This window comes from Oncorhynchus keta, chromosome 10 (genome assembly GCF_023373465.1).
Source record: "Oncorhynchus keta strain PuntledgeMale-10-30-2019 chromosome 10, Oket_V2, whole genome shotgun sequence".
NCBI classification, from domain to species: Eukaryota; Metazoa; Chordata; class Actinopteri; order Salmoniformes; family Salmonidae; genus Oncorhynchus; species Oncorhynchus keta.
The window spans coordinates 60,791,163-60,812,784 of record NC_068430.1 but is presented as its reverse complement, the minus strand read 5'-3'; the positions used below and the strand labels follow the sequence as shown (position 1 = coordinate 60,812,784).

Below are 21,622 nucleotides of genomic sequence, written 5' to 3'. Positions count from 1 at the left end.
CTTCTCCTGCTACTACAAAGACGTCATCATAAACATTTTCTTTCATTCTTAATGAAAAAAATCACTCCCTTTGATTCATGTTACTCGATCTCTCTCTCGCCACCTGGCGTTGCTACTGTCATGTTCTTTCCTCTTACAGCGTTGCGAAGGAATATATATTTTTGGCTTGCATGTGTTCTATAAAATATATTCCAAGAACATTGGTTGTACACGCGTTGGCTATCCTGCATGAATCCTAGTCTTTTGGGAGGGAGAATGAAGGTCGCTCCTGTGTAGGGTGTTCCTTTTACTACTATTCCCCCATCTCGCGTTCCTAGTGTGTGTCAGCCCATCTAGCAGGGTGGATCAATGCTGGATTCTCTGCTTCATACAAACTCCTATCCGTTCTCTCGGCCCGCTACACTCGCTTGCCTCGTACCCGGGGGCGCATCTATCAGCATAGATAGCCCTGCGCTGGCTCCAAGCGGGCCTTGAAGTAGATATGCTGTAGTTTGGAATACTGCGGTTTGGACGGTCGGGTTGGAAATGCCGGTGGTGTAAAAAAAAGTCCAATTAATATTTCCCTCGTCGCACTGTTCTCGGCGGCTGCCAAGCTCGGTGCTTAGCGGCCTGTACACACAAAATGTCGACCAGAACGCCATTGCCCACTGTGAATGAGCGTGATACAGAGAATGTAAGTATATTCTTCCCTATGGTCTATATTTTTCTAATAAAGATATTATTTTTGCTAAGTATGTGTGGTGATGCGTGTGAATCATAATAATGCTAAAATTGGGCTTGTCTATGTAACCTATCGGTGAGCAAGTTAGCGGCATAGCCCGTGGGGGCAATGGGGATTTAGCTAACGTTACCCATCTTCTGCTATTGTCATTTATAACGTTAGCGCATTTGAAATTGTTCGTTGGATCAAATTTTACACATGCCATTGTAGACTATCGTAGCCTACACAAACATTCGTATTTGTAGTAGCTAGAATTTGGGCAATGTCTGCGTGGAAGACTGCGTTCTAAATGATGCTTTCGGTTATCTATGTATGGAAACCGTAGTCTACAAATCAGATACAATGTTGCCTCGCTGATTATAACAACTAGAGTTACACGGTATTTCAATTTCTGGAGGAGACCGATGTTAAAATGTCCCATAGCATAGGACAATTGCTATTGTTAGCCTACTGCAACATTAGATCTAGACCATGTCCCCTTCATCGATGATGGCATGCAGTTCAAAAGCTGTGACTCAACTTTGAGATCATGGTAGGCCTTATACGTGCGGGAAGAAATCAATCTCAGCAGCCGGTCTCTTAGTGCCTTGAATGATCGTCGTCTGTCGTACGTACGGTCGTTGATGACAAATTGTGAATGAGGCATTTTGCTCTGATTTTTAAGAAAATTAACATGGCTTTCGGGTAGTTGTTACAGGTAGGCCTAGTTGTTACATAAATTAGTTGACTTGCAATTTAATGATTGGTATATATCCATTCATTCTTTAAGAATATAACTCAGAAAGCCTCATTAGTTTAGTTCAACTGTCTTTACCCCCAAATATAAGCTTTTCCTCCTGTTTGTAAACAATGTCATTGTTAAACACTATGAAAACATTATTTTGATCTCATGGATGGTCAGTTAGCCGTATATGAATTTCCTCAGCAGATGTGTACCCAAATATTGCTATGATGTTGTAAATCACAGCTGGCCTGGTACATTTTGCATCCTCGAGCCATTCCGAGTGAAGTGTTTCAATTACTCAATATTTTGGACTAAAATGGACGAATGTAACTAAGGCTAAGAATGTCAATGCAATCAAACTAACAAGGGCAATGATCACAAGTCAGTCATAACGTGGCTAATTAGCTAGCTAGCTTACCTATTCATGTGGCCATTTATTTGGCAAGCTAAGAACACGGAGCCTAACCCTTCCTGGTTACGGCTAGAGATTCAGGTGTCATTTTGTTAGCTGACCAGATCCGAACTTGAACGACTGTTATCCACAGTTAGCACATCTCGTCGATCAAATGGGCGGACAGGTAGACAAGTTCCCATACAGTTGTCAAAACGTAGGTTGTGACCAATGGTGTATATAAACCCTGGATTACTGATGCTATGTATTGGCCATATTGACACTCCCCAGTAGGTGCAGTGCTTCATAGGAATGGATGGAATTCTACATAATTTAAATTAAATGGTTTTAAAGGCAAAATGAGATATATATTTTTTTTTTGGTGTGGACAGTAACATTAGTAATCTCTAAAAATACATTTTTATTTGAATTGAGCTCACATAATTTAAACATGCTTTAAGGTGTCTGTAATGGAATAAATGTAGCAATGTAGACATTTATTATAAATGCGTTTCTATAGCTTCCAACATTTCTTTACAATGGTGGGGGAGTGCCAAGAAGGAGCCATGGTGTCATCAACACAGCGCCCCCTGGCAGTCATCTAGTGTGTGTATAAATCATTGGTTGGGACAAGCATGCATTAACATTTGCGATTAAGTCATTTAAATGGCGCTCTTATCCAGAGCAACTTACAGGAGCAAATAAAGGTTCAGTGCCTTGCTGAAAGGCACATCGACAGATTTTTCACCTAGTCGTCTTAGGGATTCGAATCAGCAACTTTTCAGTTACTGGCCCAACTCTCTTAACCGCCCGCTAGGCTACCTGTCACCCCTCAGGCATGCTACAGAAGGGCGAGCAGGTTACTATTCGTTATCATTTGTCAGTGTAATTTTGACAGCCAACTACAAGCTAAAATGTTTCAGAGGGCTTATCTACTGTTCTCTCATTAGATTTTAGCTCCTCTCTCTCTGGCTAACATTAGTTGTTGAACTTGTTGTTGATATGAATAGGCCACCGAGGGTTACAGTAGCTAGCAAGAACTTCAATTAATTTATCCAGTTAGCATATCGCTTGCGTTTGCAAATTCACTCTGGCTATCTACTCTGATTTCAGAGCACTAATAACTAATGAATTTACGAACGCGCAACACCTGCTGAATATGGTCGGTATCAGTAAACAGGCCAAAAAAGTAAGTCACGAACGCTCTAGATAACATGTAAACAGCCTAGCTAATCATGGTCAGAGTGAGGTGTTCTCTCATTTGTCTGTAAGTAGCAAGCTAGCCAACTGTATCCTTAGCTTGGGTGCTTGGTTGCAGACAAGCTGCACAAGGACGAGTAGGCTACAATTCCCATCGTTTATCAGTGCAACTTTGACGGCCAACTAGCTTAAACGGCTCATCTTGCTCTGGCTAGCATTAGTTGTTGATGTGCGTAACTGAGGGAGAGAGAGTCTACCTTTTCATGGTTGTTTGATAAATTAACTAAAGTTAACAAATGGAGGAAGACTCATGTTGTATTTATATATTTGCAGAAAACCATTCAGGTGTATTTTGTGGCTGTTGGCGAATGCATTCTAATGATCTAAAGTTTCGATGTTGCTACTGCTTGTATGCACAGTCCAGTTCAAAGTGAGTGATGGCTTGGACAAGCCAATTGCTTTTTTTATTAGGTTTTTATTTACTGCCGTGTTTCATTGATTGTCCAAAAGCATGGCTGCTTTGATTCCTTCTCTATATTGCTTTAGAATCTTCACATGCCTTACTCTACATCATTCCCAAGCATTCTATGAAACCGTGAAAATGACTAAGTGCTTGCTTGTCAGAAAATGTAAAAAAGTGTCATATTATTCCTGGGGGTGTGTATGAGCAGATTTCTAAACGAGATTTTATGTTGCTAAAACGCTTTCAGTTGGACTTTTAATAATGAAGCCAGTCAAGTTTTTTGAACTGTTACTGAGAAAGGTGTTTGCGATTGTGCATGTTTATGAATGACTGTTGGATCACGTGTAAAGTGTAATTCAGAGTCCACAGAAGCAGACACGATAGTCCGGTGTCCCATTGTGACATAGCTACGAGGCTCTGGGACTACAGTTCGCGGGGTACTCAGCTCCCCAAAATTCCCAACCAACGCTACTTCGCATACGCGGCTTCTATTCATTTGAATGGGCGGCGCTTAGAATTAAAGTACGAAAGCCAATGGTCGAATATATCATATGAAGCAAAACTTGTCATACCAGCTGTATTTCTGTCTGCTTGAATGGCGAATAGCTCAGATACACAAGAAAATATTAAATTACCCAGGGAACTAACTTCACTCGGAGATGCACAATAACATTCAAAATGGGTGTATCTTTCCTTTTAGACCTTCTGAATAGTAGACTGACTTGTGAGAATAAATTCTGAACCATTCTGTCATTCTTTTGGAATGTCACATGACACAGTGGTTGTCAAATCAATTGGTGTGGTTTAAAATTTGATCTAATAGGCCTACAACTGGTATCGATCCACCTAGACTGGGTCAGCAATATCTGCGGACTGCTTTTTGGCATAATTCATTTGGTGTAAGCCTGGGCGGTATACCGTATTTTATGATATACATGTATGTATTGATGCAGGTACCAGTTTTGCATTTTACTTTACCTTCTACACCGGTATTTGAATGTTTGGTTTATTAAATGTTATACGCCATGTGTAATGTCAATTTGTATAGTTTATTTTGCTAATTGTGTAATTTCTTTCCGTGCCACTTTCCACACAGACCTAGCCACACGCCCTAGCCCACTCGCATCTCATTTGACATTCCTCAACCACCTCAAATGCAGCACATGCAACATTGATGAAAACAATGCTGTCTTCACTTTACTTCTTAATATAAATCCACTAGCTTTCTATAATGACACTAAAGGTTTGTTTCTTACATCAGCAAACAGCTAGTGTGTCTTTTCTTAGCAAATTGCCCAAAATCTTTTGACCCTAATTGTTAGCAGCTTACGCTAATAGCTAACTAGCTAATAAATGTACTGAGTAAGAGCAAACATAGCTAGCTAATACAGCCTGATAATACAAGTGATGGTGTAGACCAAAATCAGCATATTTGTGCAACAGTATCTTCTCAATCAAAGAGGAATATGCAACACAAGAATGTTAGCTACATGAAGTAGCTAAGAGAACATACAATGTAGCCAAAGCTTATAGTGTCCCCTAGAAAACACTTATCAACATTTTAGTTCCTACTATGTCACAATTATTTCTCCCTGGCATTTTAATTAGCTGATATCTCAAACAACACTGTATTCAAAGTGCCCACTATTATATTCTAGCTATAGAATTAGAATAGTTATTTTATTTCCATGATTCCAACAGTTTTGCTCTATTTGGCAAGTCAAATCACAATTGCAACATTTGGTTAAAAATAAGTCCTTGATGATTTGCCCAAATCGTGCAGCCCTACATGGCAGTGTGGAAATTCTCTCAATTGAGCAGTGGTGTAAAAATACGTTCAAGTACTACTTAAGTCATTTTTTTGGTATCTGTCCTTTTACTATTTTATATTTTTGACTATGTTTACTTCTCTATATTCCTAAAGAAAATACACCTAAAAGTACTCTTTACATTTGGAATGCTAGCAGGACAGGAAATGGTCCAATTCACGCACTTGTCAAGAGAACATCCCTGTTCATCTACTGCCTCTGATCTGTAGGACTCACTAAACGCATGCTTTGTTTGTAAATTATGTATGAGTGTTGGAGTGTGCCCCTGGCTATCCTAAATAAAAATAGAACAAGAAAATGGTGCCATCTGGTTGGCTTAATATAAGCAATTTGAAATTATTTATACTTTTACATTTGATACATAAGTCAATTTGATAATTTACTTTTGATACTTAAGTATATTTAAAACTAAAAACATTTAAACTTTTACTCAAGTTTGACAATTGTGTACTTTTTCCACCACTGCAATTGAGTGCAGGAAATGCAGAAATGATAAAAGTGCTGAAATTTGTTTTGGTTGAATTGAACCGTATAAAACAATCAGAATGGAGAAAGACTCATTCAAATCACTTAGAATGTGTGTGTTGCTTCCTAGGATCACTCACTACTCATAAAGCAAATGTATCTTTATTTTATTATTCAAAAACTAAAAATACCCTAATTCATTTTTTTTTTTTTTAAAGTACCGTGATATAATATTTTGGCCATATTTCCCAGCCCTAATTTGGATACAAAATCTCTTCAGTCAACCACCAAAAAATGTATTTAGCAAATGCAACCCTTGACATTTTCACGAGCAAATAGGCCAAACCCTTGATTTCTGTGGTCTATGCACTGCTCATTGAAAGAATGACATTCCATTCCATGAGCGCCACATGACTTTACTTTTTTTTTTGTGAAGCTATACCTCACTTCCATTATTATATTGTCTGTCTCTCGTTTGCTTATTGCCTCAATACAAGATAGATTTAATGGCTAACTAATGAAATAAGTTAATACATTTAAGCATGGCATGCCACATGGAAAAACTAAGTGCTACTGCCCTTTCTCTGAGGTATTGATCCATGCTGTCAAGAGGGAATGATATATATTAGTAGTAGGCTACAGTAGTTCTGAACAGTGCATTCTTCTACACAGCTTTGTTGTTTGTGTTGCTATCATTCCATATTCATTTATTGGGACGAAGGCGGGTAAGAATTTCACCCTTGAAATACACATTCATTTCCTACATTGAGGTAACCTAACGTTGAAACGGCAGGCATCAGAAGCGTAGTTTCTCTTGACGGCTATCACGTTTCAGTTATGTTTGAAATTACCAGCTTATGTCTGGGGAAAGCCCATTGAAAATGGGAAAGAAGTGCTTTACTTCATTTCTGATTCCGGAACGAGTTGTTTGTTAACTTACTGTAAAATACTGCACTGAAAGAAAATGGGTTTTGAAGACATGCAAGTTGACAGAACTGGGTCTTGTTTCCTCTTAACTGCAGTAGCGGGGCCGATTTCCATTACAATCCAGTTAAGTGCCCTATTACTAGACATTGTGTAATGCTGAAAAATAAATTGCAAATCAATGTCTTTGAATATTATTGAATTTTCAGCATAATAGTAGGCTAATGATTAGTATCTTGATGTTGCTGTTGAAAGAATCAGGGCACTGTTCTATGTAGTGAAACGTGAAGGAAATTATGACTGTTCAAGACTGCTTGGAATAAGTTTGGGGGGGGGCATTTGCTTTTTGTTTGTTTTAAATCTTCTAGGAGAGCCTGTATTAGAGAAATGTGATTAAATGCAGGTGAAAAGTCTCTTGGACCTGTGTTGATGAATATCTGACTGCAACTTGTCTGGGCCAGGTAAAGTAGCTTGACTGGATTCAATACTCACCTCCCCACATTGAATCAACGTAACAAATAAACTTGTGTGCCCTGCATTTGCCAAATATCTGCCTCTCTCCAGGTATATATTGAGATGGAAATAACCTCATCAAATATTTATCAAAAGCAGGACAGCGTTGGAAAAGAATTGACATGTGTTTTTAAAGTCCAAGGTTTTCATAATTTTGTATCACTTGATGGTATGTAAAAAGTTGCTTACTGTGCATAAATGAAGCCTTTGGTCTTGCAACACAAATTCTGATAATAAATCAGAAGAAAATGAACCTCTGGAGGGTAAAGGTTGCCATTTTCCATCAGATTGGCATAAAGACAACCTCCATGTTGTGTAGTTTTAGGATGACTATCTTGCCTCTGCTGACATCAGAACGCCCATTGTTGCCGCAGGCAATGCACTACTACTAACAGCCCTCCGGCTGTAAGGAACCAGTAACTCTCCCCGTAAAGAAAGTGAAAGTGAGGGAAAGAGAGGAGTTCACTAAAGCTTACCATATTACTGCTTGGCCTTTCAACCAACAATTGCATAACAAGCTTCAAGGGGTGCGAGAAAGGAGAGGCTTTCTAAGAGGCGCGACTGTACCTTTCTGGATTGCTGTGTCCAGGCAGTGCGCTCATTGTCACACAAATGCTGGAATTTTAGTGGTGTCATCGCTGTTTGTAAAAAGCACCATAGAAAGAGCCTCTGGTGCACCTACCTGCTTTCCAGGAAAGGAAACCGAATCCAGTGACTCCTCGGTGAGTTTCACTGCGGTCATCTGGATAGCATGAAAATAACAAAACCATTATTAACAGGTATTCCCATGTTTATTGTTTAGGGTGCGGTTTGTCAAGAAGAGTCTTTTACATTGACTGGCTATCTGAATGAAGTTCTTTCCCTGGGTTAGGTCGATAACAACCACACTAAATAATTCCTTCTCTAGTTAGCCAAGGAAAGGGGGGATACCTAGTCAGTTATACGACTGAATGCATTCAACTGAAATGTGTCTTCCGCATTTAACCCAACCCCTCTGAATCCGAGAGGTGCGAGGGACTGCCATAATCCACGTCTTCGGCGCACGGGGAACAGTGGGCTAACTGCCGTGCTTAGGGGCAGAACAACAGATTTGTACCTTGTTAACCTTTTGGTTAAAAAGATTGACTCCTAACTAGGGTTGCAAAGGGTCAAACTTTCTGGCAAATTTCTGGAATTTGAGGAATTTTGCTTCAATTCATCAAAGTTAGCTTATAATGGTGGACCTTTTTTTGTGGAATACACAAGGCAATTCTAGGTCTTCAGGAATATTTTGGTTAAACTATCCCCAATTCAATGGAATTGCAACCCTCTGCATGCACAGTGCATTCTTCCATCACATGTACAGCTGTTTCTCAAAATCTTGCATACTAATGAGATGCTATTGAACCCACACTACTATACTGTCTGAGCCAAGGACTACATGCTTTCTGGTAAGTTTTGAATACAATATTAGGTGGGGTGAATATATTTTATGACATACATGATTTTTTGTAAACTAGTAAATACACTGCTCAAAAAAATAAAGGGAACACTTAAACAACACAATGTAACTCCAAGTCAATCACACTTCTGTGAAATCAAACTGTCCACTTAGGAATCAACACTGATTGACAATAAATTTCACATGCTGTTGTGCAAATGGAATAGACAACAGGTGGAAATTATAGGCCATTAGCAAGACACCCCCAATAAAGGAGTGGTTCTGCAGATGATGACCACAGACCACTTTTCAGTTCCTATGCTTCCTGGCTGATGTTTTGGTCACTTTTGAATGCTGGCGGTGCTTTCACTCTAGTGGTATCATGAGATGGAGTCTACAACCCACACAAGTGGCTCAGGTAGTGCAGCTCATCCAGGATGGGACATCAATGCGAGCTGTGGCAGGAAGGTTTTCTGTGTCTGTCAACGTAGTGTCCAGAGCATGGAGGCGCTACCAGGAGACAGGCCAGTACATCAGGTGACTTGGAGGAGGCCGTAGGAGCGCAACAACCCAGCAGCAGGACTGCTACCTCCGCCTTTGTGCATGGAGGAGCAGGAGAAGCACTGCCAGAGCCCTGCAAAATGACCTCCAGCTGGCCACAAATGTGCATGTGTCTGCTCAAACGGTCAGAAACCGACTCCATGAGGGTGGTAGAGGGCCCGACGTCAACAGGTGGGGGTTGTGCTTACAGCCCAACACCGTGCAGGACTTTTGGCATTTGCCAGAGAACACCAAGATTGGCAAATTCGCCACTGGCGCCCTGTGCTCTTTACAGATGAAAGCAGGTTCACACTGAGCACGTGACAGTCTGGAGACGCCGTGGAGAACGTTCTGCTGCCTGCAACATCCTCCAGCATGACCGGTTTGGCGGTGGGTCAGTCATGGTGTGGGGTGGCATTTCTTTGGGGGGCCGCACAACCCTCCATGTGCTCGCCAGAGGTAGCCTGACTGCCATTAAGTACCGAGATGAGATCCTCAGACCCCTTGTGAGACCATATGCTGGTGCGGTTGGCCCTGGGTTCCTCCTAATGCAAGACAATGCTAGACCTCATGTGGCTGGAGTGTGTCAGCAGTTCCTGCAAGAGGCAGGCATTGATGCTATGGACTGGCCTGCCCGTTCCCCAGACCTGAATCCAATTGAGCACATCTGGGACATCATGTCTCGCTCCATCGACCAACGCCACGTTGCACCACAGGCTGTCCAGGAGTTGGCGGATGCTTTAGTCCGGGTCTGGGAGGAGATCCCTCAGGAGACCATCCGCCACCTCATCAGGAGCATTCCCAGGCGTTGTAGGGAGGTCATACAGGCACGTGGAGGCCACACACACCACTGAGCCTCATTTTGACTTGTTTTAAGGACATTACATCAAAGTTGGATCAGCCTGTAGTGTGGTTTTCCACTTTAATTTTGAGTGTGACTCCAAATCCAGACCTCCATGGGTTGACAAAATTAGACTTCCATTGATCATTTTTGTTTGATTTTGTTGTCAGCACATTCAACTATGTAAAGAAAAAAGTAGTTAATAAGAATATTTCATACGTTCAGATCTAGGATGTGTTATTTTAGTGTTCCCTTTATTTTTTTGAGCAGTGTAGTAGCCTACAGCAAAATGTGTTTAAATCATAACTAACTTGTTAAAATTTCTGCTAGTTGGTAGTGAAAACTGTTGGTTTTAACTTGCTTGAGCCTGAGTGTTAATTCACCTGTTTCCATACATGTTTTATTTTAAAACATTTATCTTACAAAGGAGTTGTTTAATCTAAGTGCTTAACTATTTATCTGTACATGGAATTAGATGTTTATTTTATTTTTTACTATTTAAAAAAAAATATTTACAGAAATTCCATGGGCACTATCTGATGTGTGGAGACATTTCACTGCAGCTAATGTAGAAGGAAAAGCTTTGTACATTTGCAAACACTGTGCCAAATCATATGTGAAGAATGCAACAAAGATGCAGAATCTGGCCAAGTGCATAAAGTTCCCTCTGCGCTCACAACAAGCAACCTCTGACAAAAGTCCCTCTACTTCTATTTGAGTTTAAAAAAATGAATCGGACACCTTATATCGATAGCAACAGCTCATGGTCCTCCTGGAATCAGAAGTTGTATTTGACTCATTGGAGGAACATAGTCAGAAATGCTGATGAATGTCTTGCTCGAGCTGTGTATGCAACTGGTTCACCTCTGATGCTCACAGGCAATGTGTATTAGAAGAGATTTCTGAATGTTCATCGCCCAGCATACACTTCTCCAACCAGACATGTGTTATCTACTCATTTGCTGGATGCAGAGTTCAACAGAGTTCAATTGAAGGCCAAGCAAATCATAGAGAAAAGAGACTGTATTGCAATCTCTGATGGGCGGTCGAATGTTCGTGGGCAAGGAATTATTAACAACACCTCCACCCCTCAACCAGTATTCTACAAGAACACAGACACAAGGGACAACAGACACACCAGTCTCTACATTGCAGATGAGCTGAGGGCAGTCATCAATGACCTTGGACCACAGAAGGTATTTTCACTGGTGACAGACAATGCTGCAAACATGAAGGCTGCTTGGTCTAAAGTGGATGAGTCCTACCCTCACATGACACCCATTGGCTGTGCTCCTCATGCTTTGAATCTGCTCCTCGTGGACATCATGGCACTGAAATCAATGGATACACTCTACAAGAGAGCCAAGGAAATCGTTAGGTATGTGAAGGGTCAAGTTACAGCAGTAATCTACCTCACCAAGCAAAGTGAGAAGAATAAGAGCACCACATTGTAGTTGCCCAGCAACACCCGTTGGTGGTGTTGTCGTCTCCTGGCGGGGAAGGAGTCTCTCCAAGAAATGTCCATATCATAGTCTGCTGATTATGGACAGCCCTATCAAGAGGATCCTCCTGGATGATGTATTTTGTGAGAGTGGTAAGCAGCCTGAAACTCCTGAAACGTGTAGCAGTAGCCATTGCACGGATTGAGGGAGACAATGCCATCCTGTCTGATGTTAAGACTCTGCTTGCAGATGTCAGAGAAGAAATCTGTACTGCCCTGCCCACTTCAGTTGCTCCAAACAGAGGACATTACAGTTCTAAAAATGAATTAAAAAGCGTGAAGACTTCTGCCTGAAGCCCATACATGCCGCAGCGTACATGTTGGAACCCAAGTATTCTGGCAAGAGCATTCTGTTTCGTGCAGAGATCAATAAGGCCTGTGGTGTCATCAATACTGTCTCACCACCTTGGCCTGGATGAGGGCAAGGTTCTTGGCAGTCTGGTGAAGTACACTTCCAAGCAAGGGCTTTGTGATGGAGATGCAATATGGCAGTCGTGCCAACATATCTCATCAGCCACCTGGTGGAAGGGACTTTGTGGTTCTGAGGCTGTTTACCCTGTTGCCTCCATCATCCTCCAAATCCCACCAACTTCATCCACCTCCAAGCGCAACTGGTCCTTGTTTGGGAACACACACAAAGCACGCAACAGGCTGACCGACAAGGGTTGAAAAATTGGTCGCCATCCGGGCAAATTTGAGGCTTTTTGAGCCTGACAACGAGCCAACCTCAACAAGGTTGGAAAGTGACTGTGAAGATGATGCCTCAGTGTCTGATGTTCAAGAGGTGGACATTGAGGTCCAGGGACAAGACATGGAAGATAACCAAAGTGTTTGTTTCTAGACTATAATTTCACAGATGTTGAAAATGTTTTTGGGAGACGCGATGGATCATTTAATATTCCCTTTTGTTGTTCAGTGAAATTATCCCATGTGAAGAGTCAACTCATTTAATTAAGGTTTTATTTATATTAGAAGGATTTAATCATTTGCAATTGTCTACTTATGAAAAGGTTTATGTTTTTGTATGATATGGTAAATATATCCAATGCAAAAGGTATCTACATTTAAATGGTATTAATATTAATTTGCATATATTTCCATTAAGTTTCCACCCCTGAATATTCCCCAAAATGTGCAACCCTACTCATAACCTATTTGTGAAGAGAACATGGCTCTCAGTGGACATCAAAGTATGTCTAACTTTCTACAGCGCCTTTCATATTAAATTACCCCTGGTCAGATTAGTTTACACAGAATAGTCCCCTTGGAATGAATCATAAACAGACTTTTCTTGAAAAGTAACTAATGCATTTCATTTCTCAAACAACACATCAGTCAATGGCCCTGACTCGTAAGGGTGAAGCAAGAAAAGGGTGTCCTGTAATTGGTGTCCTGTAAATGTGTTTACGATTGACAGTATGCATCCATTCAGGGCCCTGTTCCATTTAGATTTCATTTGATCCGTAGCAGAGTCACCTTGCAACCCTGTGGCACATATGGCAACGTTTATAGCTAGTGCCCGCAAGAAACCAGCAATGGTCGATACAGATCATCTTTGGCGCTGCATAAACACAAGTGTTGCGTATACTTACTAGCAGCCAATGGCGGCTCACTTGGATGGAAACATAAATAATCTAGGGAAGTTTATCCACTTCAGCAGGTAATAAAGCTCAGTGATTCTGCTATACGTATGTTAGTTAGCGACTGGAAATGTGCATAAGTCGTAAAGCTAATTGCATCACAGCTCACTGCATCTGACTCCCAGTGTCAATGTTGCATTTGCATCTCTCCCTAGTAGCTAAAGGAAGAAACTAATTGATACGATAATACCGAAATGAAGACCAGAAAAAGATGACCCTACGTGCAGCAGATGATACACTGGCATTGCATGTGGGCTGTAACTCTAGCTTTTGGAAAGTCTCTGTGCCCACGAACCAGACAAGTCGGTAGCTATGTCTGTGATCTATGAGAGAAACTAATCAAAAGGTTCATAACGAATGCCCAGATACAAGTGGCAACAGCTGCTCTTATAGTCAGATGCTATCCAATACCGGTCCCAGTTTTCTGTCATTCTGCATGGTTGGACAGCTTATCGATGGGACCGCGAAGTCCGATGCCATTGTGGCATGCCTGCATTACGTCCTCAACCATGTTGATCTACAAAATTGACCACGTTTGAGGTTTGCGCTGGAGCAGTTGACTAGGTTCATTTGATCAACGCTTCCCTCAGGGCCAAAGCAAGGGAGAAGAGAATGTTGGGGAAATTACATAATTGGAGTTTCCCCTATAGACATCTGTGCTGTAGATGACATGAATGAGGTAAGGGAAGGTATCTGCTTTCAAAGCTCGGGAGGAATTGGTAAATTTAATTCCCTCATGTCCTTGCAGGGCTACAGTTTCCAACTTTTGAAGCATCACCGTCAAAATGAGCACAGATAATAAGCTGATATGAAACCCTTGTGTGGTTTTGATATTGTTCAACAAGACTATATTCCTTCTCAAAATGTCCTTGAGTTCAAAGGTCAATAGATGCACAGTATATAGATATTCTGTTTTAAATTAGTGTTTTACTGAAAGTCATGAGGGTCAAACCATATTAGTTCCCACAGGAGTTCTTGAATTAGTCCCTTTTCAGATACATTTATTTGAGTCTCACTTTTCCACACTGGACAATAGATTTTCAAGACTTTTGATTCTGAAATCCCCAAGAGGTGGAAACGAATAAAAACCAGCGCCAAAGTCAATGGACCTGAAAAAGCTTCCTCAGTAGCTTAGATAAACTTCTCTTGCCCTCACAATTCAGTCTGTTCCCGTTAGTCGAGCTTTGGACTAGGTGGATGTTGATTTTATGAGGTAATTCCTCAGCGCTTTAGCACTCTGTCGTGTTTTGTGAGAGACAAACCCTGGCAGTGAAAGGGAAGTAAGTCCACAGCTAGAGTGAGTCCCATGCCATTGTTTCATTCATTCAGACCTGACACTGTCAATATCTCTTTCTCTCACAGACAGACACACACCCTGTTTACTGCAGTAATAGACTCAGGTCAACCTCAGTTCAGGAAATAAATGGGTACAGTGTGAGACTGTGAGTAGGCTATATGTCACACTGAGTACAAGGGTACTTTTAGTACAAGGGGGTGGCAGGTAGCTTAGTGGTTAGAGCATTTGGCCAGTAAACAAAAGGGTGCTGGTACAAATACCCAAGCCGACAAGGTTAAAAATATCTGTACCCTTGAGCAAGGCACTTAACCCTCATTTTCTCCAATGGTGCCGTACTAATATGGCTGACCCTGAAAAACAACGCTTCACTGCACCTATCCAGTGTATGTGACAAAACATATCTATAGTACCAGTCAACATTTTGGACACCTACTCCTTATTTATTATTTTTATCATTCATCAAATACGATAACACACATGGAATCATGTAGTAACCAAAAAAGTGTTAAACAAATCCAAATCCTATTTTAGATTCTTCAAAAATAGACACCCCTTTCCTTGATGACAGTTTTGCACACTTGGCATTCTCTCAACCAGCTTCACCTGGAATGTTTTTCCAACAGTCTTGAAGGACTTCCCACAGATGCTGAGCACTTTTTGGCTGCTTTTCCTTCACTCTACGTTGCAACTCATCCCAAACCATCTCCATTGGGTTGATGTCGGGTGATTGTGGAGGCCAGGTCATCTGATGCAGCACAGCCACTCTCCTTTTTGGTAAAATAACCCGTACACAGCCTGTTGGGTCATTGTCCTGTTGAAAAAGAAATGGTAGTCCTACTAAGTGCAAAATAGATAGGATAGTGTATCGCTTCACAATGCTGTGGTAGCCATGCTGGTTAAGTCTGCCTTGAATTCTAAAGAAATCAGTGTCACCATCACACCACCACCTCCATGCTTCACGGTGAGAACCACACAAATGCGGAGATCCTCCGTTCACCTACTCTGCGTCTCACAAAGACACGGCGTGGCTACCACAGCATTCTGCAGCGATACGCCATCCTATCTAGTTTGCGCTTAGTGGGACAATCATTTGTTTTTCAACAGGACAATGACCCAACACACTTCCAGGCTGTGTAAGGGCTATTTTACCAAGGAGAGTGATGGAGTGCTGCATCAGATGACCTGGCCTTCACCCGACGTCAACCCAATTGAGATGGTTTGGAATGAGTTGTACAGCAGAGTGAAGGAAAAGCAGCCAACAAGTCCTCAGCATATGTGGGAACTCATTCAAGACTGTTGGAAAAGCATTCCAGGTGAAGCTGTCATCAAAGCAAAGGGTGGCAACTTTGAAGAATATAAAATTATATTTTGATTTAAAAACTTTTTTTGCATACTACATGATTCCATGTGTGTTATTTTAATAGTTTGATGTCTTCACTAATATTCTACAGTGTAGAAAATTGTAAAAATAAAGAAAAGCCCATGAATGAGGTAGGTGTGTCTGAACTTTTGACTGGTACATTTTTTTTTACAAGCGGGGACTTATGCCCCAATAGCTTCCAATGACTGAGCAGTTGATTGACAATATTACTGCTGATGCCAGTGCTTGCATATACTCTCCCATCTGATGGTATGCTGGAGGTAGATATCTTTTCATATTTCATTTGCAGTCTTTGTTTTGTCTTTTCAAAGCCATTTTGCTGACTGAGATTACCCAAGTGTTGACCTGCATCAGAGCTAGAGCAGAAAAATGTTTTGCGTCCTCTATTAAAAGTTTTGGTTATGTTGATTTATTATCAGTGCAGGAAATATAATGATAAATCAAAGGCAAGTTTAATCTCGGCCAACTTGTTTTAGGCTTTTGAATGATTTATTAATTGAATTGTCAATGTTTAAGGGAGCGTCTTTACACAACATGCCATTTGTCAGGAATGTTCTGTAGGTTACTAGAAGGGCAGGTAGTTAGGTAGCTGGAAGTTGAATATGAGAGTAGATGGCATGAATTCTCATATAGCACCCCCTATTCATTTTGATTTAAAATACCAAACTGATCCTAGATCAGGGCCCATATCCACAAAGTGTGTCATATTAAGAGTGCTGATATAGGATCAGTTTTTCCTTCTAGAACATAATGGAGTCGGTGGGACCTGATCCTAGATCAAATATTATTTGTCACATGTGGCAAATACAACCGGTTTAGACCTTACTCTGAAATGCTTACTTTCAAGCCCTTAACCAACAATGAAGTTCAAGAAATGGAATTAAGAAAATATTTACTAAATACAATAAAATAGCAATAATGAGGCTATATACAGGGGTACTGGTACCGAGTCAATGTGCAGGGGCACAGGTTAGTCGAGGTAATTTGTAAATTTAGGTAGGGGTAAAGTGATTATGCATAGATAATAAACGGGGGGTCAGTCAATATACATTGTCCTGGTGGCCATTTTGATTAATTGTTCAGCAGTCTTATGGCTTGGGGGTAGAAGCTGTTGATGATCCTTTTGGACCTATATTTGGTGCTCCGGTACTGCTGGCTGTGCGGTAGCAGAGGGAATAGTCTATGACTTGGGTGACTGGAGTGTAGCTCCTTACGGTTGGATGCTGAACAGTTGCCATACCAGGCGGTGATGCAACCAGTGATGTACTGGGCCATACGCACTACCCTCTGTAGCTCCTTACGGTTGGATGCCGAACAGTTGCCATACCAGGCGGTGATGCAACCAGTGATGTACTGGGCCATTCGCACTACCCTCTGTAGCTCCTTACGGTTGGATGCCGAACAGTTGCCATACCAGGCGGTGATGCAACCAGTGATGTACTGGGCCATTCGCACTACCCTCTGTAGCTCCTTACGGTTGGATGCCGAACAGTTGCCATACCAGGCGGTGATGCAACCATGCTCTCTGGTGCAGCTGTAGAACTTTTTGAGGATTTGGGTACCCATGACAAATCTTTTCAGTCTCATGAGGGGGTAATAGGTTTTGTTGTGCCCTCGTCACGACTGTCTTGGTGTGCTTGGACAATGTTAGTTTGTTGGTGATGTGGACACCAAGGAACTTAACTCTCAACCCGTTCCACTACAGCCCCTTTGATGTTAATGGGGGCCTGTTCGTCCTCCTTTTTTTTGTGTCAATTCCTACTAGATGCCTTTATGAATACAGGCTCAGGAATGACCTGAGCGCTTCATTTTTACCTTTAGTGATCAAACCAGATTGTAGACTGGCAGACGAGGAAGGAGAATTCAGAAAACGTGTGTTACAAAACACAATGGTCCGTTGCTAGGGCTTAGCGAGCCAAGCGAGCGTGAACGAGCGAGCAAGTTGAGCAGAAATAAGTGGCGATCTGCTAAAAGCAAGGGCAAACACCAGAGATGCCCCTAACCCCCATTCAGAAGGTAGGCAACATGAACTATCTGGATGGGAAGAAATTTGGTTAAAACAACAGTGGGCACTGGTGCTGTGTAATGGGCTGATCTGACAAAAACATCCATCAAACATCTGTGATTTAATTAGACTAAGTTAAGGTGTTATAATAATACTGTAATGAAATGAGAGGAAGTGTGGTCTGTGAAACCTCAACATTCTGGTTGGTTGGTTATATTATAATACCACTATACGGTATAATGCTATCGTTAGGATAATGTTGTTGATTTCACTTTGCCATAGTGTTAAGCATTTCCCAACGTCACCTATTTTGTTGACTATATCAGTCTGTTTGTATAATGATATGCTTTCCATTTTTATTGGAGGGAGATGCCACTGTCCCACATCTGGTAGCCCATATATGGAGGTGACTAGTAGCGTGTTGATATTGCTCACAAAGTAGACCACAACTGCACAAGGCTCCTGCCAAAGGATGGAGAAGGAAAACATAACGACAGCGCTCCATCTCTATATGCTGCTGTCACTTGTGTTAGTTGTGCAGCCCCACCTGTTTTTACGTTTTCAAGGAATTACCTATAATATGCAATTCATCACTCCCCTTCTGAAGGAGACACTCCTTGACAACGCTCCACAAATCTGATTTTACGACCCTCCGGTCGGCAGTCGCTAAATGATCTTTGAGCTCTGCCCACCACCACCATTTTTCCATCTGCCGTAACGAACTGCGTTGAGGCTAACAACGACTTCTGCGTTTGTCCCAAGGTCACAGGCTTTTTTCTCCTCTCCAGATATATTACATGTAGTTAGTGTTTACAATGGCGGGTCGTCTTGTTTATTCGATCATTACCATAATTGACCTCCTTGTGTCTCCAAGTACGACAGTACTGGCCTATTTTTTTGGCAAGGTTTTCTTAGGACAAACACTCGCGCAGTCACCAGTGATAAATTACTCAAGTGATTGAGACCTGGGATGTGTTCACTAGGGAAATTAATGGCAGTGCTACAAAAGTGCTCGAACGACAGAGGATGAATGTGAATTCAGCGTTGTATGGACATGACAAATATCTGCGCTAAATGTACTTTACCAATTGTTACAGGGTTAATCCCTGACACCCCTTCCCTGTTACATTGTCATGAAGCCATTGGCATACATTGGCATTGGTGTACTTAACCTTATTACTATTTACTCATTTGATTTTGCGGTGTATCGGTATACTACGATCCCACTGCTTATGTATACAGTACAGTGACATTCAAAACAGTGGCATCTGTCCATCATAATGTCAAGATCAGAGGCACGTAATCTGAATTCATCTTTAACAGGAGCTGTGTGTTGAGATTTGTGCCCAGTAGCAATGTCTTTATGAGGAAGAGGTGGGAAGAAATTCTGACTTTTGGAAACAAATGAATGTTTAGTATACACACTGTATTTTGGCCTAACTACTATCAGTGTGTCACTAACGAACACATGGGTCACTAATTCCTGTGGTTGCAAAAAAAGTTATTTGTCCGATAATGTCAAGGAGGTTAAGGCATCACACATGGGCTGCCTCGGAAGTGGACGGTGACATCTGAATTCTTGCTACGCGTGCCGTGGGTACAGCTGCCAGGGTTTCAAAGTCAACAGTCGGATCATATATCCAGGTTAGAAGACCAACATCAACAAGTTGAGATCTAGTAACTACATTTTTTTTTGTCCCACAACCCAATATTGATATCAGACAATTATTACGACCTCACCCTGTGATAAATGTGTTAGAATCAACTAGAGGTCGACCGATTTTATGATTTTTCAACACGATACCTATTATTGGAGGACCAAAAAAAGACGTTACCGATTAATCGGGCGATTTAAAAATGTTTTTTACATTTATTTATTTGTAATAATGTCAATTATAACAATACTGAATGAACACTTATTTTAACTTAATATAATACACCAATAAAAATCCATTTAGCCTCAAATAAATAATGAAACATGTTCAATTTGGTTTAAATAATGCAAAAACAAAGTGTTGGAGAAGTAAAAGTGCAATATGTGCCATGTAAAAAAGCTAACGTTTGAGATCCTTGCTCAGAACATGAGAACCAATGAAAGTTGGTGGTTCCTTTTATCTAAGACTTAGGGTTTAGGTTTGTAGTTAATATAGTATTTATAGGACTATTTCTCTCTATACCATTTGTATTTCATATACCTTTGACTATTGGATGTTCTTATAGGCACTTTAGTGTAACAGTACAGCTTCCGTCCCTCTCCTTGCCCCTACCTGGGCTCGAACCAGGAACACATCGACAACAGCCACACTCGAAGCAGCGTTACCCATGCAGAGCAAGGTGAATAACTATTCCAAGTCTCAGAGCGAGTGACATTTGAAACGCTATTAGCGCGCACCCCGCTAACCAGCTAGCTATTTCACATCGGTTACACCAGCCATTAGGCTGATAGGCTTGAAGTCATAAACAGCGCTGTGCTTGCGAAGAGCTGCTGGCAAAATGCACGAGTGCTGTTTGAATGAATGCTTACGAGCCTGCTGCTGCCTACCATTGCTCAGTCAGACTGCTCTATCAAATCATAGACTTAATTATAACATAACACACAGAAATACGAGCCTTTGGTCATTAATATGGTCGAATCCGGAAACTATCATTTCAAAAACAAAATGTTTATTATTTCAGTGAAATACGGAAACATTCGGTATTTTATCTAACGGGTGGCATCCCTAAGTCTAAATATTCTTGTTACATTACACAACCTTCAATGTTATGTCATAATTATGTACAATTCTGTCAAATTAGTTCGCAATGAGGGGCGGCAGGGTAGCCTAGTGGTTAGAGCGTTGGACTAGTAACCGGAAGGTTGCAAGTTCAAACCCCTGAGCTGACAAGGTACAAATATGTCGTTCTGCCCCTGAACAGGCAGTCATTGAAAATAAGAATTTGTTCTTAACTGACTTGCCTAGTTAAAAATGAAGGTTAAAAAAATAAAATACCCTGACTCTGCGTGCAATGAACGCAAGAGAAGTGACACATTTTCACCTGGTTAATATTGCCTGCTAACCTGGATTTCTTTTAGCTAAATATGCAGGTTTAAAAATATACTTCTGTGTATTGATTTTAAGAAAGGCATTGGTGTTTATGGCTAGGTATAGTCGTCCAACGATTGTGCTTTTTTTTTAAATTCAGTCTGAAATGCTATAAAATAAAAAAGACAATCTGGTATGGTTTGATGTGATTTGAAATGCATCGGAGGTATTGGGAAGTTCAGGAAAACATCAGGGAAGATCATCACGCAATAATTGTGATTTGTGTAGAAAATAACATTACTTTTCAATTTGATACATCCAATTGGCGACAGATTTTCATGCGAATACTCTTAAAATCTGCATAAAAACCATGTGAATTTTCCCAACAGAGACGTTTCCACCAAATTGACTTGTTGCATATTAAAGGCTGTGAATGATGTAGTTCACATAAAACTAACTTTTGTGGTAAAATTCCCATGTACCAAATAAAAAACGTTAAATGGGTATCCATTGCATTTTCAACTCTACTGTTTTGTCACTAAAGTTTTGCGTTATAAACTATAGCAAATGTGCCCACTCTGGTTTTATTATTGACAAAAGAGCAAGATTATTTGTATGTGTCAAACGGAAGCCAAGCATCGATCATCCTGACACCGGAAAAAGACCCTTGATATTTATTGAAAAAGAGCATGAAGCTCATCACTGTGCATTTTCACCACCCTGTGAAGTATATCATAACTTATT

The 21,622-nt window shown here is 41.0% G+C and overlaps 1 protein-coding gene across 6 annotated transcripts in view; it reads left to right on the top strand.

The window, feature by feature from the left end:
- Nucleotides 1–55: 55 nt before the first annotated feature.
- LOC118389120 (serine/threonine-protein kinase MARK1-like) overlaps nt 56–21,622 on the top strand; it is a 71,748-nt gene continuing 50,181 nt past the window's right edge. For 2 of the 6 annotated variants that reach the window (XM_035778891.2, XM_035778893.2), the window contains exon 1: nt 58–673. In XM_035778891.2, the coding sequence (XP_035634784.1) occupies nt 623–673 (51 nt within the window). In that variant the 5' untranslated portion in view covers nt 58–622. Of the gene's footprint in view, nt 674–21,622 lie in introns of all 6 variants that reach the window. The other 4 variants (XM_035778896.2, XM_035778895.2, XM_035778890.2 and 1 more) reach the window with 3 other exon arrangements.